General features: G+C 55.3%; 5 protein-coding genes across 5 annotated transcripts; 4 read left to right on the forward strand and 1 right to left on the reverse strand.

Moving 5' to 3' along the window:
- Positions 1-3,182: 3,182 nt before the first annotated feature.
- On the forward strand, positions 3,183-5,175 carry GGS23DRAFT_616275 (alpha/beta hydrolase fold-domain-containing protein). The gene has a single exon (XM_051520778.1). It carries the CDS (start codon positions 3,518-3,520, stop codon positions 5,090-5,092), a length of 1,575 nt encoding a protein of 524 aa, XP_051368077.1. The 5' UTR covers positions 3,183-3,517; the 3' UTR covers positions 5,093-5,175.
- A 1,023-nt stretch (positions 5,176-6,198) lies between these two features.
- Positions 6,199-11,683, reverse strand: GGS23DRAFT_324490 (AAA-domain-containing protein). Its single transcript, XM_051512905.1, has 4 exons — positions 11,436-11,683; positions 8,326-11,294; positions 7,992-8,264; positions 6,199-7,936 (listed from the first exon to the last, which is right to left on the reverse strand). The coding sequence occupies exons 2-4, from the start codon at positions 11,257-11,259 to the stop codon at positions 6,248-6,250; spliced, it is 4,896 nt and encodes a 1,631-aa protein (XP_051368078.1). The 5' UTR covers positions 11,260-11,294; positions 11,436-11,683; the 3' UTR covers positions 6,199-6,247.
- A 1,868-nt stretch (positions 11,684-13,551) lies between these two features.
- Positions 13,552-14,962, forward strand: GGS23DRAFT_324538 (uncharacterized protein). Its single transcript, XM_051512906.1, has 3 exons — positions 13,552-13,735; positions 13,933-14,152; positions 14,241-14,962. Exons 1-3 carry the CDS (start codon positions 13,716-13,718, stop codon positions 14,700-14,702), a joined length of 702 nt encoding a protein of 233 aa, XP_051368079.1. The 5' UTR covers positions 13,552-13,715; the 3' UTR covers positions 14,703-14,962.
- A 696-nt stretch (positions 14,963-15,658) lies between these two features.
- GGS23DRAFT_600495 (uncharacterized protein) lies at positions 15,659-16,045 on the forward strand (the record flags this gene model as incomplete). The annotated part of the gene is made up of 2 exons (XM_051519078.1): positions 15,659-15,775; positions 15,842-16,045. The coding sequence occupies 2 exons, from the start codon at positions 15,659-15,661 to the stop codon at positions 16,043-16,045; spliced, it is 321 nt and encodes a 106-aa protein (XP_051368080.1).
- A 4,395-nt stretch (positions 16,046-20,440) lies between these two features.
- Positions 20,441-20,878, forward strand: GGS23DRAFT_600496 (uncharacterized protein; the record flags this gene model as incomplete). Its single annotated transcript, XM_051519079.1, has 3 exons — positions 20,441-20,565; positions 20,634-20,683; positions 20,799-20,878. 3 exons carry the CDS (start codon positions 20,441-20,443, stop codon positions 20,876-20,878), a joined length of 255 nt encoding a protein of 84 aa, XP_051368081.1.
- Positions 20,879-23,389: the final 2,511 nt, after the last annotated feature.

Below are 23,389 nucleotides of genomic sequence, written 5' to 3' on the forward strand. Positions count from 1 at the left end.
AATAGTGCAACTGAACAATTCGGTCACGATATATGAAGATCATTTACTTACTTTTGGTACGACCCTGGAGATATTCTGTATCGTTCTCTTAGTGCAAAATAGGCCCTATCTTGTAAATATTGAGTTAGATATATCCATGCCTCGTAAACCCGAACCAAGAAGCTCCCGTAACTCCCAGGCAGTGGTGAATAGAGTTGGACGTCTGCTACTACCTAATATTGACAGTAATTATTTGCCCATATTCAGCTATGTTGCGGACAGGCTCCTATTTGTATTTCTGGCGGTTATCGAGTACATTCGGACGGCGGGCGGGAGAATGGAAATTAGAAGGGGGAGCAGAAAGCAGAGAGGAAAGGAAAGGGTGAGTGATCCTAACGAATGAAAACAAACCAAAAAAGGGAAAAGGGGGAGGGGACACATACGGGCTTCAAACCCGCTCTCTTAAACGATGAGGCAGCGTGCGCGGACGTGGCAGGGGGTTTTCTCATCCCTTCGTAGGACTCGGGCACGAAAACGTGGCATCGTGGAGACAGAACTAACTAACAGGACCCGGCCCGCTGACGTGGCCTACGGACACGACTCGAACCGTGAACGCTCCGAGCTGGTTGCCCCTAATAATCGCAGCATAGCTCGTCGCCGCTCATGGTCCCTATGCCACGGCGGCATAACAATGTGTATTAAGGAGGCTGAACGAGCTGTTGGGACTCGAGTACATGAACACCTAACCAACAGCAGCTAGGTAAATGATCGACACTGGCACTAACCATTACCTACCATCAATATGTCCACATATGTAGGGTGGCCCTGAGTGATTATCGGCATACTCGCGAGATGCCCACAGGTTCCTTAGAATATATCGCGCACGTACCAAGGGCTAATCCACTCGATCTCCATTTCGACGTGTTCGAAAGTGCGCGACGGTGGATCTGTTGGACGACCAATCGCCAGGGAGTCGAGCGACGCTTCGTATAGCAGGTATTACATTACCCACTCCGCCCGCTCGCCTCATCCCCCTCATCCCGATTCGCGTACCGGTAGCCTTGTTGGTGGTGTCTCGTCGTCCTACTACCGTGGGAGCCTCATCACACAGGGAGGTAGCTACTAGCTCCGCTTATCTCTCTCTCGCCGACTGAAGTCCAAATTCGACTCGCCCTTGTTTGCTGGCGATAGAAAGGGTTGCATTCAAGCAAGTCGCTAAGCGGATGGAGGAGTTCAGCTGAGCATGTAGGTCGGTACCTAGTATTTTTCTATTTTGTGTTGGTGAAGACTGGGTAATCCTTCCGTCGATACACGAGGTAGGTAGGTAGCTGGACAGATCGGGCTGCTAGGCATTCAAAGATCGGAGAGATAGGGCCGAAGCCTGTGGTTTCTCGTATAAGTGATCGCGGGGACGATGCTAGCGAGGGGATCGTTTCATGATCTGCACTGGGGTCGATGCCTCTGGCTATGTACCTAGCATGGCAGGGGTAGGTAGGGTAGGTAGGTCGGTTGGTAGCTGGGTAGTTAGGTGTAGGCGATGTAGGTAAGCCGCTCGTGTCGCCAAGAAGTGTGGCAGAGCAGAAGAGGGTGGTTTGTTCTTCCTGAAGGGGGAGAAGAATGCCCTGTCGAGGAGGGAAGAAAAAGAAGAAAAGATGGGAACCGATAAGCTGCGTTCGTAGGCGTCGGCAGAGACGCACCGTCCCTTAATCTAATGGTAAAGGCTCTGGGGACGGACATGGGATTCTTGTTCACCTGAGCTCCGTCTCACCTTCAGGCCGCTGCTGCTAAAAGGGTGCTGGAATACCACGGTAATGCTACGCAGCATCGATTCTCTCGAGGCTGAGTGGCCTCCGTCCACGGGAAACGGCAAGCTTAATCTTTATTTAGCCACGGGGGAAAAAAGTGCCTGGGATGGGTTTCCAGTCCTAGCTTGGGTCTGCCTGTCTGGGGACTTTGGCCCAAGAATTATTTTGTGTGGGATTCTGTTTCATACGTCAGAAACGGCGCCTTACCGTTTTCTGCGTCTGACCCTCGCTTTCGCCCCCTGCTTCACGTGACTCTCTCTCGCGACCAGATCGCTGAAGGTGACGCTATCTAGCACCACTAGCCGTTGCTTGGGTGGCAGAGAGACGCGCAGCAGCATCTAGCAGGCTAACCGACACGCCTCGAGAAGCCATCGCGAGCGACTGTATTGACGCATTTCCTATACGAGTATCCACGTAAATAGCATCGAGTTCGGCTCTTTCTCTTGTTACCTAGGTATAACTAGGTACCTACGCTTCACCACAAGTACGCGACATGTATGCGAGTCGGCCGACTTATTATCGTTTCCCGCACATCGAATGCGATGCCGAGTCCCGGCGCAAAGACGGGCTCCATACTCATACGGCGTATTGGTGGTCTTCTCGTCATTTTCTTCTCTTTTCTTGACCGCCTTGAGCTCAGCCCGTCCCCGCTAGACCCGGTATACCCCACGAGCCAGACGCATTCGCATGATCATCATACAAGTAAAAATGAACAAATCAATAAATGAAATAAAAGAATACCTACATATAGATGAAAAACATGGTTGGGAGCTAATTACTGAATCCGGAGAGATGTCAAGATAACCGCAAATTGCGTCTCGTCGCGTTGCGAATGGCACGTGGCTGGCAACAATAACGATGTCAAGTCGGGCCAATCGCCAGCTGTGAATCGCGAACAGGGGGTAAAAACGGCAGCCAACGTCGCCATGCCCTATGAATAATAATGCACGTACGCAGTAGTCGTAGGGCGCTCCAAAGGCGTAGTAATCGTGGGTATCCTACCCTTTAAAAAAAGAAACTACCTACGCCCCGCCACAACACCAAAGGCCCACGGCCCACGGGCTGTGCTGGCGCTTGAGGAGCTTGACTCCCTCGCAGCGCAGGAAGAAACAAAGAACGAGCCGGGGTCGACTAGGATTAACCACATCCTGAGTAGCTCGCTTCTTCATTCCCTCTTCCCAACCCTTCGATGTCTTAGTGCTGGTGCCTGGGGTCGAGACACGATCGAAGCCCGATAAGGCAACCCACTAACTGTAACCCTGGCCAGGGTTAGGGACAAGGGCCATGTCCCCAGCCAAGAGAGACCGCATAGAGAGCGAGAGAGGGTGAGAGGAGAGGCGTGGTGTCAGCTAGCCCGCCTGCCCAACTAGGCCCATCCTGTCTAAGCCATGTTTCGAGAAACATTGCGAGGGGGCATCGTCAAGGTCGACATATAAGCAGACGGTGTTTCCTCGACCCTCACGATATGTTTGGTTGCCTATATCGTCTCCTTACAGGCCCATCAAGCCAATCATAGTGGTTGGGTCCATTCACTCAAGACTTCTTTCCAACAGGCCATCTACCTCCGCACCTCACCGGCCTCCATCTCATTAATAAGAACAAGAACGGCAACGGGAATAGAAAGAAACGGGAAAGGAAACACGGAAAGGAAACTATAGAACAGGAAACTATAGAACAGGAAATAGGGAAACGAAAGGAAACATATACCCACATACCTACCTACCGAGACAGCCATGACACGCTCCATAACTATCACTCGGGCGCTCCTCGCCCTCGCGAGCCTAGCATCCGCTAAACCCATCACCATCACCGTCCCCGGCGCTCCCTCATTCGGCAGCGGTAGCGTCCCCGACGGCCTCCGGCCTAGGCAGGAGGATAACAGCACAGGCAGCGGCGCTTCCGTCGGCTCCATCAGCTTCGGCCGCTGCCCGAACTCGTTCCCGGAGGGCGTGACCTGCGGCAAGCTCGTCGTCCCGCTCGACTGGGACACGCCGCTCGGCAACGAGACGATCGAGCTCGGCCTGGTCCGCCGCGAGGCGACCGACAGGGCCAACCGCATCGGCAACCTGTTCCTCAACCCGGGCGGCCCCGGCGGCCAGGCGTCGAACCTCGTCGCCCAGATCGCCGCCTTCCCGCAGGCCGTCGACTCGCGCCTCCTCGAGCGCTTCGACCTCATCGGCCTCGACCCGCGCGGCGTCGGCCTCAGCACCCCCATCCGCTGCGACCCCGCCGTCTGGAACAAGCGCGTCTCCTTCTTCCCCCAGACCCAGGAGGCCTTCGACGAGCTCGTCGCGCACAACCGCGCCGCCGGCGAGAGCTGCCGCGCCCGCACCGGCCGCCTCATCGACTTCGTCGACACCATCAGCGCCGCCCGCGACCACGAGGCCGTCCGCCTCGCGCTCGGCGGCGAGCCCGCCAACTACCTCGGCCTCTCCTACGGCACCCAGCTCTTCGCCCAGGTCGCCGAACTCTTCCCCGACAGCTTCCGCGCCATGGTCCTCGACGGCAACCTCCAGCACTCGCAGTCCGAGTCGGCCAACGTCCTCGCCGAGTCCACCACCTTCCAGTCCACGCTCAAGGAGTTCTTCCGCTGGTGCTTCCGCAGCCGCGAGTGCGCCTTCCGCAGCCGCAACCACCAGTTCAAGTTCCAGCGCCTCGTCCAGCGCGCCTCCGAGGCGCCCATCCGCGCCTCCGGCTGCGATAACCGCGCCTGCCGCAGCGATGTCTCCGTCGAAGAACTGCTCTTCTCCACCCAGCTCCTGTTGACGTCGGTCACGGCGTGGCCCCAGCTCGGCCAGGCCCTCCAGGACGCGAACGGCGGCGACGCCACCCTCCTCTCGCAGATACAGCCGCTCGCTATCGGCGACGCCTACGTCGACTCGAACCTGTTCGCCGGCACCGCCGTCACCTGCCAGGACTGGGCCCACGAGGCCCAGACGCTCGCCGACGTGCGCGCCAAGGTGACGCTCGGCTCCACCTTCAACCCGCTGACGCTCGGCTCCTGCCAGATGGCTAAGATCCAGACGGCGTGCATCGGGTGGCCGGCGCCGCTGACGAACCCGCCGAAGCCGACCGAGTACGCGGGCTCGACGCCGATCCTGGTCGTCCAGTCGACGCTCGACCCCTCGACTTCGCTCTCCTGGGGCCTCGGCCTGCACGAGGAGCTCGGCCCCGTCTCCTCGCTGCTGACCCGCAACGGCACCGGCCACACGAGCTTCCTGCTCGGTGGTGGCGAGACCGTCGGCGCCATCAGCGAGTACCTCCTGAGCCTCGGCGTCCCCGCCGACGGCACCGTCCTCAACTCATAAAGGCGAGCGTCAACGGACGATAGCGAGAGCCACGAACGAACGCGCGAGGCCGAGCACAGGGGAGAACGAACGAACAGAATAAAAAGAAACCAAAAAAGATAATAAAAACAACCCGACTGCATATACCCCCAATACCCCCATGAAGTGTACATAATCCGACGGCGTATGATAAGAGACGGAAGCGCTCTTCGGAGAGCTACGACGACGATACAGGTCGCCTACAATTTTCTTTTCTTCTTGTACATAATTTTTTTTTTACCATTACTCCTGCCTCTTGCATACATGCACTTCTCCGGCGGCATCTTGTCAAACCTCTACATAAGACACTGTATATACATACGCGTTTCTTAATGACGCTACCTACCAAGGTTGCATTACATTCGAATACAATACCAAAAAAAAATGTTGTAAAAATACAACGGCCCCTTTCTTGTTGCGCTCTCCCGGTGTGAAATATCTGCGTACCTTACCGCCTCAGCTTAGCGTAGCTAGTTTATAATTGTGTAGCCATTTGCATCGTGAACAGCCATAACAGAATGGTAGACGGACACACGTATAACCAGGCTTTTCGAACTTAGCCTATTATTCCACGGAATACGGCGGGGGGACGGGAGAGGGATGGACGCGCGTAAATTAGAATCCAATTGCTAGAGATAGACGACACATAAGTTGGAAACCTCTTAAAGTTCTGGATGAAGTCGCCCTGGGAAGCTCTCCTACGGCGCGGCGAGGCGAAACGGAAAAAAACTGTATTCCAGAGCACTACCAGCTCTCAAGCCGCCCTATGATTAGTATCTGCTACTCGCATTATTCCGTACAAATACATCGGTTTGGGGTTGACGTTACTAGTTCTGTCTCCGGTAGGAGTATGTTGTATGTTAGAAAACATAAGTGCATCTGGTATTATCACGAGTATGCCATACCAGCCCACCCATAATAGGCGCGAAGCCAATTTCTTCGTAGGCGACCGCCATTCCTTAAACAATGTCGTGCAAATGACCACCCGTCATGAGCCCGCTGAATACTTTGCGTCTTTCGGGCCTACCGCCTCTAACTGATCTATAACTATACCGGGACCAACAGCTCGTATATCCATAAAGCGACGTTCCCTCACGCACTCTGTGTGTCAACGACTACGGTTCGATATTAACTATTCTAACCCACTGTTTGGCTTGGTGCCAGGAACCCTTGCATCGACTCAATATCATTGATGGCCTCATTAAACACGCGCGTGACCGAATTGAGCACCTTCATACGATTGTGCTCCCCCCTTGTTTTCCAGAGCTCTACCATCATTTCGCGATAGATCTGTTGCAACTGTTCGATAGTGCAACCCGAGGTACGTTTTGTCAGTTCCTCCAGGAAGAACTGACCTTGGGTCTCATCTAGCTCGACTTGCTGTGAAGCAGATGATCCAGGTGGGCGCTGAGACTGCGATTGCTCATCTGGAGAAGGGTCGTTAAGCAAGTTCGCCATGCTAGGAGCGTGGGAGAATCGAGCACCAGCTGGTGACGCCTGAGCGCGCGACCCCTGGGACGACCCGGACTGCTGGGTGTGCCCCCGCAAAACTTCAGAACGGAGCCACTGATCTTCGCTAGACGCATGGCTTGTGCCAGGGACTGGTTGGGTGTCGGGGATATTTTCAAGTAGACTGGAATGCTCGTTATGGATGCCGTTGGTAGCCTGTGTGCTAAAATTAGAAGACCGGTTGGACGGATCCGACGTCTTGGTGGTTGATGCGTCGTTGATCAGTGCGGACGGCGATACTCCTGCAGGCAGAGACTGGACAGCGGAAACCTGAGACATCTGGTTCGTCCCCCCCGTCGTCACATGCACCGAAGTATGGATAGATCGAATATCCATCCGGGGCCATTGTGATGGCGGCTGCATGGAAGTGTTCGGACCCTCCAGGGTCTGGCCTTCAATGTCAGTCATGGTGACATCGTCACCGTCGTCCCGAGATGGCACGGACGTCCCGTTGACAGTGGGATGCAGCAGCGAGTCGTCCTTGTCTCCATTTGCTTCATCGCCAATGAGTTGGAAGTGGGCCATTGTTGTATGCAGCTTTTGCAACCTCGCAGGGCGACCGAGTGGAGGGCTTCGCCCATTGCCGACACCAGCCTGCGCCTGGTCGGCAGCAGATTGTATCGCCATCCGCTTCCGATGTCTCTCCCTGCGCGCGTTTCTCCGCGCTTGCTCCTTGCTGAACATGTCCTCCCAGTTAACCCCCATAGCTCTGAACTTCTGGTCAACATCATTGACGTCGACCTCCACGTTAGTGTAGAGCTCGTTGGCCTTGAGGCGAAGTGCTTTGTCGCCCGAATTCTTGGCGTCATGCTCGATGCACTCAATGTCTTTCAAGAACGCCAGAGGTTTGGTGTAGTAGCCATTCGCCAGCCTCTCCTCTATTGTCTGAATGTCAAGGTTGTAATAGAACTTATTCGTCGATGTCTCCAGAAGGCCCGGATATCCCTCCCTGTCCTTAGAAATTATATAAGGGCGCGGTAAAGCGTCAGCCACGTCGGGCCTAACGTGGTTCGGATCCGCCTCGTCAAAGAGGTACTGATACTGGGTCTGCGCTATCAGGGGAGAGCGGAATGTCTTGTACTTGCGTTTGATCTGGTCCATGATAGGCTGCAGGTGTACTTTCAGAAGGTTAAGAAGCTGACGATATCGCAACCACTCCAACTTGGCCTCCTCCCTCGTAAGTTTCTTCGGTGGAGGCGGGGGGGCGACAGAAAGCTCCTCCAGAACCCTCTTCTTCCGATTGGCAGGATCGGGGAAATCCTTCGGAAATCTTCTGATATGTGAAATAATCCTGCTGAAGTATTCCTGCCGATTTTCCTGCGGATTGGCTGTTAGCTTTACGTCTTGTTGCCCTGGCGCCGACGAGACCTACCTGCACCGGGCGAGCAATTTCTACAGAATTGGAGTTTGATAACCCAAAGATATCGCGCTTGAGATCGGGGTCGATATCTTTCAGCTTAACCTCCGCCGTCCCCACGACCATGATGGGGTCAGTGGGTGGTATCGTTCTCAGCATAGATAAAAATGCTGTTAGTGCTGGTCCAGCTAGGGTTGAGTACCAGACGTCAACATTTGGGATGAAGATGATGCTCGGCTTCTGGCGCCTTGCTTCGGCGAAAAACTGGAACAACACCTGTTCAACGGGCTGTCGAGAAGTCAGCGGGTACCACGTGTGGAACCAGTCAATAGACCACGGTAGTACTTACGAGAGGATCTCCGAGCAGAGTCGCTAGATCGAAGTTTTGTACATGAACACCTTCCAAATAATGGAGCATGGCGGCGCTAACGTAAACTTGCCCCATTCCCGGCGAACCGCATACCAAAAGGCGCGGCCGATAAACACGAAATCGTTGAAACTCCTGATGCAAGGCTTCTCGGCCAAACCCAAAGTCGTCGTCGTCGTAAGGTTCGAACATCGCCTCGTCAAGAGCCGTTACCTTCTTCTTACGGGGTAGGACGCCGTCTAGCACCGCAGTGACGGCCTTGAACTGATCTCGGAGAAGTGGCTCGATAGGTTTCGGTAGGGGAGAAGCACCAGACGTGGCAGACCTCTCCGAAGAGGGGATGATCTTGTTCTTGGAGAGAATAAAGTCGGTCATGTGCACGGTAATTTTATCCGGGTTGACGACAAGCTTTTCCTTGGAAGAGTATATTTGCGGGTATGTCCTCTGGATAGCGTTGAGGGCGGCCTCAGTGCACATGGCCCGCAGGTCAGCACCCCCGTAGCCCTTCGCATCTCTAGCTAGAGATGTCTTGAACTCGTCCGAAAGCCCCCATCCTTGTGTGTGGATATCGATAATAGATTTCCGGGCGTCGACATCAGGCAGAGGGAAGTAGAATTCTCGATCGAATCGCCCCGGTCGACGGAGGGCAGGGTCCACACTATCCGGCCGATTGGTAGCACCGATCACGATGACTTGTCCACGGCCATCCATGCCGTCCATCAGAGCCAAGAGGGTAGAGACAATTGATGCGTGGATTTGCTCCTGCTTGCTAGACCGGACAGGGGCAAGACCATCAATCTCGTCGAAAAAGATAATGCTTGGCTGTGTCCTTCTAGCCTCTTCAAAGAGGAGGCGGAGTTGCTTCTCGGCTTCACCAACCCACTTGCTGAGGGCGTCGGCACCTTTGCGCATGTAGAATGTGATCTTTCGGCCGCCGATACCGACAGAGTTGGCGAGGGCCCTAGCTAGGAGTGTCTTTCCAGTTCCCGGAGGGCCGTGGAATAAGACACCCCTCGGTGGAGTAACATGGAATTTCATGAACAGTTCCGGATAAAGCAGAGGTAGCTGGACCATCTCCTTAAGCTGATCGATGTGGCCTTGCAAACCTCCAACCTGACTGAAGTCAACATTGAGATCCACTCCTAGCGGGTCCGCATCGGCGAGTGCTTTATGGCTCTTAATCTTCCCAACATTCGGCGTAGGCGCGACATGCCCGCCCAAACCCTCCACGTTTGGATGTTGGCCGAAGGGCGCGAGTTGAGGGGCCGCGGAGGTAGGTGTCATGCCCACATTGCCGGCTACTCCTGATCGAGAATCCATTTCGTTGTCACTACTGTCAGAATCGGCACCGCCAGCAGCACCAGTACCCCAAGGACCACCAAGGAGGGCACCGGTCAATCCTACGCCACCAAAGGGGCCGGCACTAGTATGTAGACTATGGTCCCAAGTAGCGCCTCCGTTCGCACGCCCGCGACGGCGGGCCGGTGTCGGACCCGTCTCCTCATCCTCTTCCGGCTCGATGGGGACCTGATTGAGCGCCGGGATGACATAGTTGACCGGACCGGCTCTGCGTCGTCTCGTCTCCTGTCTCTTTCCCTCAAAGAGAATTTGGGGTGATCGACGCCGTCTCCGCGAACGAGAATCTTCTCTAAGATCTTCGAGTTCTTCGGCGACTTCGTTCTCGTCAACCTCATCCTCTTCCCCTGACTCTGCCCGTCGCCGTGATCTCTTCGCGGGCTTCCCCCCCTTGCTCCTAGAGAAGCCCCGGCCACGAGCACTCGGACTAGAGTTCTCGCCGTCGTCACCAGCGGCTTCGGCCGGATTAGCCTCAGAATCTGACATGTTCTCTTCTCCTGACTCATTGCCCGGCTCAAAGTCACTACTGGGCTCCTGCATCGATTTCTTTAGCCGAGATTTCCTGGTCAAACGGCCCCGAGTTAGAGGAACGTTGTCAGCATCGTCGGCGGGAACATCCTCAGCTGGGGCCGTAGGTTGGTTAGCCCTGGCGCCACGGGTGCGGCGTGTGATTGGAACATCGTCATCGTCATCAGCATCGGCATCTTCGTTGGCCTCGACTGTTTCCATAGGCTCTTCATGTTCTTGACCCTGATCTTCAGCGGCATCGTCATCCGCAGCTTGGTCAACCCCATTCGCGTCCAGTGCGTCGTCGTCTTGAATAATGGGGTCTTTCACATCCTCGGCCTGGGGGATGCTCTCTTCCTCCTGAGTGTCCACCTCCATAACAGGCGATATCGTCTTCTTCACGCCTTTGGCGCTACGAGTTGGTCTACCACTTCGACCCAAGGTCTCCGGGCTCTTACTCTTAGAAGCTCGAGTGGGTCGCGCGTGCCTCCCGGAATTTGTTAATTCCAACAGTTCGACATCGTCCTCGTCAACTGTTCGTGCTCGTGTGATCCTTCTAGTGCCAACCGGAGCGTTTGTATTAGTAGCGGCGCGTGTTTTTCGCGCAGACGCAGGAACCCGGAGAGTGATTAACTTCCGTTGGCGGGGCGATGACTTCTTCGGCGAGTTCTTTACAAGGTCGTCCTTGTCGTCATCCGAGTCTTGGACGAGGTCCTCAACCTCGTCCTCGGAACTCTCTTTGTAGTTGTGCTGCTTTGATGCAGCCTTCCTCACGCGCCGACCGGTATTTTCGTTGATCAGAGGCTCGGGCTCCTCCTCCTCTTCGTCGTCCTCGTCGAATGAATTCTCGTGTCCACTGTCGTCGATATCGTCGTCTTCGATATCAGACCCTCTGTAGCGACCTTTTCTGCGAGAACTAGATTTGTTAACGCCGTGCGGGCGCGACTTCTTCCGCGAGCGAGGACGGTCGATCTCTGGCTCAAAATTCTCGTCGTTGGAATCGGACTTATTAGGATCAAAATCGAGGATATCCCGCTTCCTTTTGCCAGCCATCTTCGAGGCGAGTTCCTAGTTTAGGAAGGCGTGGACTAAGAATAGCAAGCATCAGCGCGAGTCCCTCTCTCCAGTTTACACCAGATCTGCTAACTGGTTCGAAGGGAGGGAGCAAACAAACGGGAGATAAAGAACGGCGTGTAGAAGGCGGCAATTATGGATCGGAATTCGCGTACCAAAAGAAAAAGTTGGTGTTAAGCTAGTGCAGCACAACGATTCCGTCGTACAGATGCTATATCAGTATGGCATAACCGCAATAGCTGCAGCTCGACACAAGACACCGGTAAGGCAGGTCAGAGGAAGACGGAAAAGCCAAACGTCCTCGGACGAAGGGTATCAGAGTCTCGGTCGCAAGTCGGGTAATTCAACGCGACTCAGCCAATTCATAACCAACGTACGACCGAGCAGCCGTACCCAGCAATCCCCCTGGGACAGCAGGAGGGGAAACTACAATCAACGAAGGTCCGTCAGCATTCTCAGAAGCGGCTAGATGTGCAGCGGGCACTGCCAGAGAAGGCCCGCCAAGGCACAGCGTACCTAGGAGCTGCCTCGGGATACTAACGGAGACAGCCACGACAAGATCGTCCGTTATCCTCGACGCTTGAAACGACAACGGCAGGCCGTACAAGTATAAACCAAGGCATATGGCACCGGAGCCAGAAGATGGCCCCCGAGACCGTGGCCGTTGCCGGTGTCCCCGTGGTTATCGGAAGATCGACCCTATTGCGTCCAGCTGAGGGAACTGAGCTGAAAGATAGCTGAAGGCTGGGACAGCGGACTCGAAGCGTTGCTGCAGGCTAGGACGAAGATATGGACTTGGCAGATGGGCGCGACAACTCGAGAGGCAGAGCAGGGGAATAGGACATGTAGAGAGGAGATTGGCCGATGGATAGGATGGGTTTGGGAGAATGCCGGACAGAAACTCGGATGCGCGACGGCTTAGGAAATTTCGGACACGGTCGTCGCGGGCAGCGTCCGCAAAAAGATTGGCCTATGATGTAAATGGGTGAGGGATAGGAGCGTGTCGCACGACGAACAACAGACGCGAAATTGATTGATATTGATTCGGTTAGGTAGAATGGAGATGGCGTCCGAGGGAGACAAAGATGCAGGATGGCGAAGGTGAGAAAAAAAAGAATGAGGTAGAATCGCAAAAGCGAGAGAGAAACAAAGAGAGGGAGAGAGGAAGAGCTTGGGGGGGAGAGAGGCCTTTGGTTAGTAAGGTAACGGGGTTTAGTGTAGGTACGTAGTTTTGGCCTGTGGAAAGGAAGTTGGTAGTTGGGAAGCCAGACAGGTTTAGTGAACTCGTCGCGCGTCTTTTCCGCTGCGCAGGGGCGGCAGGCGAAAAAAAAAAAAAAACGCCAGACAAAGGAAAGCGCAGGACACGCGCACAGACCAGAAAGCAACGGCAGCCGCAAAACCGTGACGGACCCATTGTTTTAGAGGCACCGTAGCCAATAAAACCGCGCTGTGGGGTTTTTGACCCGGTCGTCCCTGGCGTGTCATACCAAAATCCGCCATAACAACTCCAACCCCGACAGCCCGACAATCCATCGTCCTTTGCTTCCCATTCTCTCAACATCGAACCTCAACCACCTCGAACATGCGGAATTCCTGCCGTCCCGCTGCTCCCACGCGCCATCTCGGGCTTTTTTGTAGGTCGCCTGCCCGGGCGGCACCTAATTGACTATTTTTCGGGGCCTCGACGGCTGATAGGGGATGGGCATATGGCAAAATGCAAATCGCAAAGTCGGCCGTCTTCGATTTTCTCTATCGTCAAGGGACACCTCCAGATTTACATCATATCGACGGCGCTACGATGCGGCTCAAAAGTCAAGGTCAGCCCTATGAGCCGCCCGAAGGGGTCGGGGCCGCGAGGTGCTGTGGTGGGTACATCTGGACGTGTAGCTGTAGCTGGACGTCGCCCAGCCCAGGTTGTCAACGTGTCCCCTCCCCCTTTTTTTTTTCCAAGCCCCGTCCTGCCGACGCCGGGCGCGAAATGGATGGGGCCATCCCCTTTGCCTCGTGGTGGTCCGAGCGCCCCAGACAGGAAGCACCTGACCACGAGATGGTCCATGTTCCAATACCACCTAACCTACCTCCTTACCTACCTCCTACATTTCCTTGACATATTCTCCCAAGGTAAAGACAACAGATACTGGATTTGCCAATATACCAGGTACCTAGGTACCTATGCAGGCTACGTGCCTCCTTGCGTACCTGTATGTAACCTGCAATCCAAAGACTTGGGAGTCATCCATCAGGTTCGGTTGGCAAGCACCTACATTCGGTGCCTCAGGATGTAGGTACCTAATCATAGATAGCACAGGCGCATGTATTTTGCTGCGCATGCACATCTCCTTCAGTGTCTGCCTCCTCACCAGGAGGCCCCTCCTCTAGACCTGTATTACCTCCCTCTACCTCTATAACATACCTACCTCTAGGCGTAGGTACCTATGTTTTATAGTGAGAACAAGTAGGTGTACCTGTATAGAAGGCATAGCAAAACAAGAAGTCGAGGGAGGCCCTCGACGATGCCCTCCCGCACGTGTTCCCCTTCCACGCTTCCATCCCCATCTACCCACTCGAGCTCGCCCGCCCTCACCCCCTGCTCAAGCCAGAACATTCTTCCAACATACCAACTTACAACCTGCAACACTGAAGCCGCGACAGGCGTTGCAAGCGAAGCCTCAAACAGTCGGCAGAGGCAAGAACACGACCGGTACGAAGCACGTCGAACAAATCGAGAGCTTGCGCGCGCACTCCGCACGACAATGCCCCCTTGTCTATAGTCGATGAAGCATCACCGCCATTTTCGCGACGGCGGGTCGTGGATGCCTATCAGGAAACACGGCATATGCGTGTTAGGCCAGTGCCGGCGATCAGTTGGTCGGTTAGTCACTCAATCAGTCATCTGGCTAGTCATCCCGGCGCCGCATCCGCCCAAGATTGGGCTGGGCAATGCTTATGGCGTCAGGCAGCAAAGGGAAATTCCAGAGGCTTGCCAGTACTACCTCTCCCACCCCACTCTTCCCCGCGCTCCAATCCCCGTGTCCCAGGCGCCTTTTCTCTCGTACCTCGGCGAGTCGTGGTTCGCGACCCGCGACCCCCCTAGACAGAAATTGATGTCATCCGCCCAGACTCGGGAGACGTCGAGTTTCAACCTGCACCGGCAGCATGGAGGGATGCATTGGCCGTGCCAGCAGGCAGGGGCTCCCGAAGCTCTCGAGAGCGGTCGTCTCACGCCGTTTCCCCCTCCTCCCGGCTCAGCTCGGAAGCGGCAGCAGAAGCAACAAGTCGATTTCACCAATGTAAGGAATTTTGGGTTGTCGCGGAGGGATTGCGTTCCCGTAAAGGAGGTTCGGCTCGCTGAGCGACCTCGGCTCGCGACAGGTGGAGGAACGAAGATAAGGATAACGGCTGCCCATGCGATTCTACCGTGAGTCGAGACGGGAAATCGGCAAAGCGCAGGATTCTAGCCATGTGAATTCGCTCAGGCAGCTGAGTCGGAGGGTATTTAAATTAAGTGCCCAATTTTGGGCCTATAACGACCAGGAAACCCGGCCCCGACCTAATTAATCATGATACATGATTGCCTTGGCTTGGCTGCGCATCACCGGCTATCACGGCCGGCACCGCAACGCCGATATACACATAGGTAATAGGGCTGAACCAGGGAGGTCCCACCAGCAGCAGCAAGTCGGCTTCGTGGGGTGACTAACAGCGCCGTCTCTACCACTCAGTCACACGCCGTCTCTCCCCCAGCACCCTGCATCGTTGCCTTCCCATGTGCGCATGCCATTGGCTGCTGGCCAGATAACACAATGCGCCCACTGCTTTCTCGCGATCCCGTCCGACTAGAGACCCTGGTTTCGCCGAGTCCTCTCGCACGCCTCTATGCATGTACGCGTGCTACTACAACTCTGGGTAATCGGTGTCGGGTCTGGCTAGGTTGGGTCCAGTCACTTGGGCCGCCAAGCTCTCTCGTCGAGAGATCGAGGCATGTATATAAGACCATCATCCCCAGGCAACAAGGTTGCTCGTCTTCCTACATCCATCTCTCTCACTAGAGCGCCGTCTCTTTTCCAACCGTCACCATCCACACCACCTATCTCACTGCACCAGGCGTGCGAGACCAGCAACCCTGGGGGGCACTCATTCGATATTTTCTCTCGACCCGGCAGTCCAGTCCGCTGCCCGAAAAGCTTGAAGCTTAGTAGCAGACGGGAAATTCCATACGTCTTAATTGGAAGTCCTAAACATCGTCGAGACAACGAAGAGGTCTGACGTTCTAGGTCCCATCTCTTCCTACCACTCATCACACTTGGCCATAAAAGGAACATAGCCGCCACCAAATTTATCTACCAGTCGAGTTCACACATTCAGACCTCGACTTGCCATGCCGCCTCGAAGCGAATCACCCACCCCGCTCATCCTCATGGGCTCTCGGGCCTCTAGCGACGGCTCTTACACCCGCAAGGATAGCTTTGACTCCTACTATTCGGAGAAGGGCAAGGTTAGTAGCACCGATTGCCACGGATGCCCCCATCTGTGGTTACCGGCCGAGGCTAACAACTCACAGGAAAGTCCGTCGGCTACTGGCAGCAATGGATTCGATAACTCCCACACGGCCTCGAGCAGCCAGGCCACGAGCCGAAAGGCTTCCGACCCGGCCCCGAAGCCGTACTCGCCGACAGTGAACGTCTACACGCACTGCGGTCGGCACTCCGACCAGTACCTGTTTAAGGGCTGGAGCGACCTCGTCAGGTCCTTCAAGAAGGACTGACGCTGCCAGCGCTCCTCGGCCCCGGAGCGATCATCCCGGAGAGACACCTGCTGATGCCCATCGCTCCCTTCCCTCCCTATCTAGCTACGACGGACTTTGCCGTTCTTGTCCGAGGATGAAGTTAATTTAATTGGTTTCGACAGTGACGGTGTCGGGCGCACGCGGATTGCGTTGCGCTCGGAGGATAGATGTTAATAACCTTGAACTCTACCATGTAATGGTCTAATTTCGACGAGCCACGAGATACGAATAGGAGACGAATTTTAAAATGAAATGAAATTATCAAGGCTACTGCTCCTCTTGAACGTGGAGCCTCGTGTCATAATTATCCAAGAAACAGTCTGCTACTGCTGCTATTTCGTAAACCTCTCTAGCTCCAAGTTGTCTGCCTGCCTCGCTGTCGATGTTGGGAGCCTCTACCAGAATGAAGAAGACTCGTAGGATAGAGCGAACAAATAATCCGCTGAAAAGACTCACACAGCCAACTCAATCCAATCCGCTCCAACCGGCACAAACAGACACACCCTAGAACAGCCAACCACGCTCGTCCCGCTCGAGTCAGGAAAGTAACTATTCCCAACGCCCGCTCGTTTCACAGAGAGAAATAGCATAACTACCTACTCCGACCCGTTCCACGCCCCCAACTCCCCACAGTAGCCAAGCCAGCCGTTTAACCGACTCCGCCGCCCGCGCGCCCGACGCCCAACGTCCGACGTCGCGACGTCGTGACGCTTCGCCACTGCCCAGAGCGCCCTGGCAGCCTGACGTGCGCCAAGTCAGGTACCCGATCTGGTGACCACCTGGATCTCTCCGCGGTAGAGGGGCAGAAGGGGGCGGAGTACGTTGTAGGCAGCAGCAGCAATAACTCAGCCGCACTAGAGAGCCTTGCGAGCTCGACGACGGCCGTCTCGCGCCCAACCAAAGGCGGGCGGCGGGCCCCACCTCGCTAGGGGCTAAGGAGGAAGCTGGGGATCACGGGGCCGGCGGTGCTCCCCCCGAGCGGCGGTGCTTTGCTGGGAAGGATTCGGGTTGATAGTCGAGTGCGCAGGCGGGAGGAGGGCAGTTGTGGACGTAAGTGGGTGGGTGGGCGCGCGGGCGCGCGGACGGAGAGGCGGGTACGGCGATGTGCTTGGGCTATCGGGCCCGCATGATGGCGGATGGGACGTTGAGATGGTCGGTCTGGGCGAAAGGAAAGGGGGGTAAGCGAGGGCTGTGGGCAGGCATGCTAGTAGTAGATAGGCATGTAAACGCCCATTGTGAATTCTCAGTCCGATGACTTCTCGCCGACTAGGGCCGAGCAAAAGACTGGCATGGGTAGATATGGCCCATAGGGGTCCAAATAGAGCCAATTCCTGACACGTCTACCGGGAACGGGCCACACACCGTCTTATCCCATCCCACCCCTTTCCCTCCCCTCTATTTTCACACGAAGCGTGCCTTTTAAAGCAGATAGTTCCGCTCACGCGTATAGCGCCCCCGTATCACCTCAGATAGAGATCACTTCGGCCGAGACGGGCATCAGATGAACCTACCACCAGCCTCCAGCCCGTATAGCCCTTCCCAGCTCCAAACGCCTTCCGAAACGCCGGGACAAGTGCGTGGGTGAGCCAGAGAGCTGCAGACAGAGCAGCACCCATAGCTCGAACCGACGCCGAACTTTAGAGTTGGGGGGCCTGGCCCTTGACCATAGTTCCGGCAAACAGACAATTTTCCGGCGTTCTACTCCATCACTCGCTCCCCAAGGCTAGCAGGTTCCAGACCTAGAGGCCGCCACGGGTAGGCGCAGATGCCCCCTTCCCGAAGAAGCGCAACAGCGCAGTTAGTTGCCTCTCTCCGCCACCGGTTACCAGTCGGGGCGGACGCGTGGGGTGGCTACGGGACGATACAGCCGCTGATTGCCCGCATTGCTTCTCTTCTTCTCTTCTCGCGTGCGTCGAAGGCGACTCGGCGATCACCGCTCGGCCGGGTGCCTGGCAACAGAATTAGACACGGTGCCACAAGCCTCGGTGCCCAGCCTGCCACAGCGTGCTCAGGGCAGGTGGACAGCTGACTAGGCATCAATCGGCTGGCTACATCGTGAGCCATTAAGCAGACAGGCGGGCAGCTAGGTATACGGGTCTAGATGCGAGTGAGAGTGCTATGTATTATCGTCGGGGACTCTCCGCCTTAGGCACCTACATCCTCACATGCGCACGCGGTATCGCCGACGAGTACGGCGTCACACGCCACCATCGGCGATCAAGAACTATCACGCACCCACCTACCTAGATATGTTCCCGGATTACAACTGAGAGGGAACAGGTAGGTAGGGATCTATATGCAGACACATGTGTCGGCGATTTTAGTTCCCTCTTCTTCGCCGCGCAACCAAAGACGCCTCAGGGGTTCTGACATGGCGTACGGCTCTCCCTTTCGCCCCCCCCCCTTCCACCCCACAGGAGCAACGAGGTAGGTAGCGGTAGCACCGCATGAAATGCATTTATTTATCTCCGAAGTACATGTCCCTACTTGATACGCCGCCCGCCTGCACGCGTTGGTCGTTGTTTTTTTTCGGTAACGTTGGATTGGACCCGGAGATGGGGGGAGGGGGCGCCGAGACCTCCCTTGGGCGGACGGTAAGTGGATGGACGAGTGCGTGGATGCGTGTGCGCGCCCCCGCGAGCAGCGCAGCGCAGCGTGCGTCGCCTTTAATATCTGACTTGCCGCCTTACACGCCTGCCTCTGGCGCAGGAGTTGGTCTAGGGGGGGTAGGTAGGTAGGCAGGTATGTAGCCTACTAATAGTGTGTGCGTATCCTTAATGCTGATGTCACGAGCCGCAAGGTTCCGGCACCCTGGGGGCCGCAAGCAGGCAAGAAGGGAGACAGATGATGATTTAGGCGGGCAGGCGGGTAGATAAGACTTCAAGCAGCGACGCACGGCGCCGCAGAGCACGGCGCACATGTGCGAGCGGGAGAGTCCCGGCATGGGCAAAGTCAACTCACTCCCTCACTTCCTCCCTCCCACCCCTTCCCCCCCTTCTCTCTCTAAGGTATATATACATACATATATGTATGTATGTGTGTATGTATACGTGAGTAAGTGAGTAAGTAAGTGTGTCTGTGTCTGCGTATGTGTGTGCCTCCAGGCCTACTAGAACGAAACTCGGGGGAATCGTGGGAATCCGGGGAATATCGGCGGCCTAAGGTAAGCAGGCTGAACGCCGGTCTCGAGATCGGCAGGAGTCGAGCAGCCCCGGCCGCGTATACCGGAGCTGCAGATCCGCGCGAAACGGGCGAGAAGTGAAGGGCCTAGAACGACGAGGGCGCATGTATACGTAGACAGATTCAGGGGGGAGGCCACGCCGCGAGAGGCGGGGATAACGCCTCGACACAAGCCTTCCCCTTAAATCTTTACGTGTACCCACGTCTACGTAGTATGCGTCAATGCAGGCATGTGTGTTCCTCGGGTCAGGAGAGACGAGCTTGTGTCGGATAAATCGCATGCAGCGCGCATGCGGTGCATCCAGACGGATCACATCCACGGTCAGCCACCCGGGGCGGCTTTGTTTCTCTCCCCCCCCCCCCCCCCCTTCTTTCTTTCTTCCCCTAAGGTCCGGGTTGCTGGCCTCCAGGGCCCGTCCGTAGCACAAGCAGGGGGACAGCTACCTTACTTGCGTAGGCCTCGCCTAGAACGACTGTCTCTGCCTTTAGCCTTTGGTCTGAAAGTTTTGAATGGCTAGGATACAGTGGCTCCAGGCCTGGAGATTTATGTTTTCTATTTCCTTCTATCTAGAGGGCAAGCGCGGGCCGAGTTAGGAAACGGACTGCGTATATGAAATCTATCTACATACTTCCACTCCCTCCTCCCTCCATGCTCCCCCTTTTCTCTTCGACGTTACTAACGCCTAATAACACAGGAAGACCAAGTATCGAACAGGCATGCAAGAGGGTGTAAGCAAGCAAGTAAGCAAGCCACTTGTCACGCGAGCACACGATCCCGAACCTCGAGGGCGAAGGTGCTGTTTCGTAGTCGAGGTCTAGACTAATCCCATAGTGGTCTCGGCGAAATGACTTGCTCGCCAACTGATTAGCTAGGTGCCGGCCTGGGAATGTATGCTTGGTGCTCCTGCTGCCCGGGGCAACCTGGCTCGATGCTCGCGAGCTACCTTGCTTCCGCCGAGAGGGGGGGGGGGGGAGGAGGAGGGAAGGAGGGGCAGTAGAGAAAAGATGTGCTGCTCATGTAAATGTATATCAGCCCGTCCGGTAGAAGAAAGAGCCTACATAGAGCCGTACACGATGGGCAGGAATCTCGCCCGTATTGTCGTGAAACCTGAGAGCTTCCTGGGGCTCTAGTACATCTAAGACGTGTCTCAAGGGATGACGAATGCGTGGCTCGGTGTCATGGGCCTAGGAAACATGTCCCAGGCCGCATCGGCCCTGTGTCCACCGCTGTCTCAGCGCGCTCGACCGGCACAAGCCGTGGTTGGTATGGCACTTTCCGATAGGGACGCCGAGAATGCGACTCGTGAAATCGACGGGGCGTGTGGTCTAAAGGCGGCCGGGGCCTAGGATGTGAAATTTCAGATTCATTTATAGCTCCATGCTGTAGGGCGCCGGGCATGCGACTTCCCGTGATGCAGACGCAGGCGGACGCCAATGGTCATCCTGAGATGATACCAAGACCGATTTCCAAGTTCGTTTGGTTGAGATGTCGGTTTCTGCAAAGCGCAGCCCGGGGCTGTTTGCTGGCTGGCTAACTTGTCGATCCAAACAGAAGAAGGTGTTGTGCAAGCCGGTTCCAACACCTGGGGCGACGACGATAACTCTTTTTCGGGCAAGGGGGAGAGCGGGTGATTCGGTGACAAGCTGTTTCGCCGTCGAGACTCGCCCGAGTGACCCGCTCATCCGCAATTGCTCAAAAACGATTCGGTCTCATCGTCGACCGCGACAGCTTTGCTGGCAGATATTTATTGGGATCTGGACAAAACAGGTTTCTGTGAGTCTCGCAGGTTGCATATCTATAAGTAGACTGGGGCTATCGGTAAACACGCTTCTTCCAGGGGCGCGCGAGTTCACTTCGCAAGTTCTCTTCGTTTCTCTCCATTCTCGAGTCTCCCCAGTCCAATATCCAAGAACCACGCCTGCGTTTCAAGATATTGATGTTGATTGAATGGTGTAGATGCATACCTGCTTATGTAGGCAGACGTCTATGTATATAGACGTCTGCATACTTATGTGCAACATGAATGCGTAGACGTATTAGTGCGCACTGTGCTCGACCGTTGTCTCGTATCGCCAAGCTTGAGATGACCCCTGATCTCCCCCCCCGTCCTGGCGATGCGGGGTGACGCTTTCAATCATTCTGACCGTCTTCCCTTTCCAGACAGGAGCTTCCACGTCAGCGCTAGGAAGACGGTCACTAGAAAGACCGGGAGATCTTTTCGGAATTCAATCTGAGTTCTGGCCGCGAGAGCTTAGAGAAGAACACCTCCCCCTTTTGCCGGCTGGCGTAGGCGATGCACGTTCTAGCAGCCCATGTATGCCGTATGCATGACATGGCACGTACTATCGTAAGGGGGTGTCAATTGTTGTTGCTTATTCGTGTCGCCGACCACTTTATTACCAGTTCTCTCCCTGCCCGGATAGCGGAGGGCTTGTCAAAAGCAAGCGAGGGCGGCACAGTAGAGTTAACCGGACGGGATGGTCGACCTTTTCTCACTCGATGTTATCTCATCTCAATTCTTCTTGCCCTACACGTATATTTCCTTTTATTTTCACTTTCCTTGATTTTTACTCATCTCACCTTTTCGAGTAAGTCCTTGATCCCACATGGCGGCGAAGGGGGGGGGGGAGGGGAGGACGCAATTAGCCTCCAATAGCGGCTCGTGCCATCGTAATTTGTATAACTACACGTAGGCACGTTGCTAAAATTCGCACGAATTCGCAGATCTCTCCTGGATAGGAGGGGGAAAAAAGGGGGGAAGCCTGAATACGGAGCGCCGACAGGGCCACTGTGTATGTACAATGTGTATCCCGGCAACATCAACAATAATAGGAACCAAAGAGGCGATGGCGTGGGGGAAAAGGGGGTAGTCCCTCCACAGATATCCAGGATCTTCGGCCATGGCCAAATTGAAAGTCGAGACGGTACCCCCTAATTGCCGCCTTTGCTGGCGCAATCCCCCCCCCCCCCTCTCTCTCTCTCTCTCTCTCCTTCACGCTCTTTCTCCCCGTCTCTGCATGCCAGCCTGACTTGTTGCACCGTTCGGAACAAGTCGTTGGCCTCTGCTCCTTCAAATTCCTCAGATCGTCAGATCGATGATCCTCATGATGTGCGTGTTGGTGGGACCTACGCGCTGTGGGCAACAGGTACCTAAGGTACCTGCATTCTTGACAAGGCTCTACGCCTAGAGAAGAGGTACCTAGGTACCTACACCTCCCCCAAGTACCTAAGGTACCTAACGTAGGTACACGTACACCGATGAGCAATAAGTAGCAGACGCTTCCTGCACCGAGTGTTAATATGTATGAGAGGCACCTACGTTATGCATACACATAGCTAGGTACCTAAGCCATAAAGTGCCAGCGTGTATGTATATGTGTATATGTATATGTATGTATGTATTATGTATGTAGGTAACCTAGGTATGTAAGCGATGTAGATGACATACCACGCCCGCCCGAGGTCTGTTGGCTGAGGCGTGTATCGTGATGTATTTGCAAGTCTCGTGCCCGGTTTGCTGCATAAATAATAGAGATCCGGCGGTCGCTGGACCGGGGACTTGCCGAGCTACATCGCGTGTATCGTCGGATTTCCTGGATTTTATAAGTACTCATGTATTTTTGTGGATTCCATCACACAGAGGTACCTAGGTATATAAAAGAGCGGCTCTTTATCCATGGGTCCCCATTACCCTGGCCTCTCTTCCCCCAGATCTCTTGCCAACAACGGTCTCTATCTGGTGCGCCATCGCCTTTCTATTCGTAGATATTGGTGTGAGCTGGTCGTGGCGTGCGCGCTACTCTCTTCCGTTCCCTGGCGTGTTCCCTCTCCCGCACCCACAAAAACAGCGTGCACAATTACTCATCACGCAGGTAGAATGGGGGAGCTGGCTGTGCTGATCCGCAGTATGAATTGAGATGGTAGTGGACGGGCTGGGGGACGCCTGGCGAGATGGTCCCCTTTCATTAGAGGTCCTGGAGAGGGAACAAATCTCCGCCAGTTCCGCCACTCCTGAATAAATCAACAGCATAACAGGCGCGAGTACCTACCTACTTGTCTCCTAGCCAGCGTTAGCAACGTAGGACGAACTACCGGTGCTTTGCAGGTGTATGATCTGGAACCCTTCAGGATTGAGGTGCCTC

The sequence above is a fragment of the Durotheca rogersii genome, assembly GCF_024521655.1.
Source record: "Durotheca rogersii strain YMJ 92031201 chromosome Unknown GGS23scaffold_33, whole genome shotgun sequence".
Lineage (NCBI taxonomy): Eukaryota > Fungi > Ascomycota > Sordariomycetes > Xylariales > Xylariaceae > Durotheca > Durotheca rogersii.

What these genes read in the sequence shown, in the direction of transcription:
- GGS23DRAFT_616275 (XM_051520778.1), top strand. Translation starts at nt 3,518, where the DNA reads ATGACACGCTCCATAACTATCACTCGGGCGCTCCTCGCCCTCGCGAGC.
- GGS23DRAFT_324490 (XM_051512905.1), bottom strand. Translation starts at nt 11,259, where the DNA reads ATGGCTGGCAAAAGGAAGCGGGATATCCTCGATTTTGATCCTAATAAG. An exon ending in CTCTGCTCGGAGATCCTCTC is followed by an intron (nt 8,265 to 8,325) that starts GTAAGTACTACC and finishes ACTTCTCGACAG; the next exon opens with CCCGTTGAACAGGTGTTGTT. An exon ending in AAATTGCTCGCCCGGTGCAG is followed by an intron (nt 7,937 to 7,991) that starts GTAGGTCTCGTC and finishes GCCAATCCGCAG; the next exon opens with GAAAATCGGCAGGAATACTT.
- GGS23DRAFT_324538 (XM_051512906.1), top strand. Translation starts at nt 13,716, where the DNA reads ATGTTTTATAGTGAGAACAA. An exon ending in ATGTTTTATAGTGAGAACAA is followed by an intron (nt 13,736 to 13,932) that starts GTAGGTGTACCT and finishes AAGCCGCGACAG; the next exon opens with GCGTTGCAAGCGAAGCCTCA. An exon ending in TGCCGGCGATCAGTTGGTCG is followed by an intron (nt 14,153 to 14,240) that starts GTTAGTCACTCA and finishes GGCGTCAGGCAG; the next exon opens with CAAAGGGAAATTCCAGAGGC.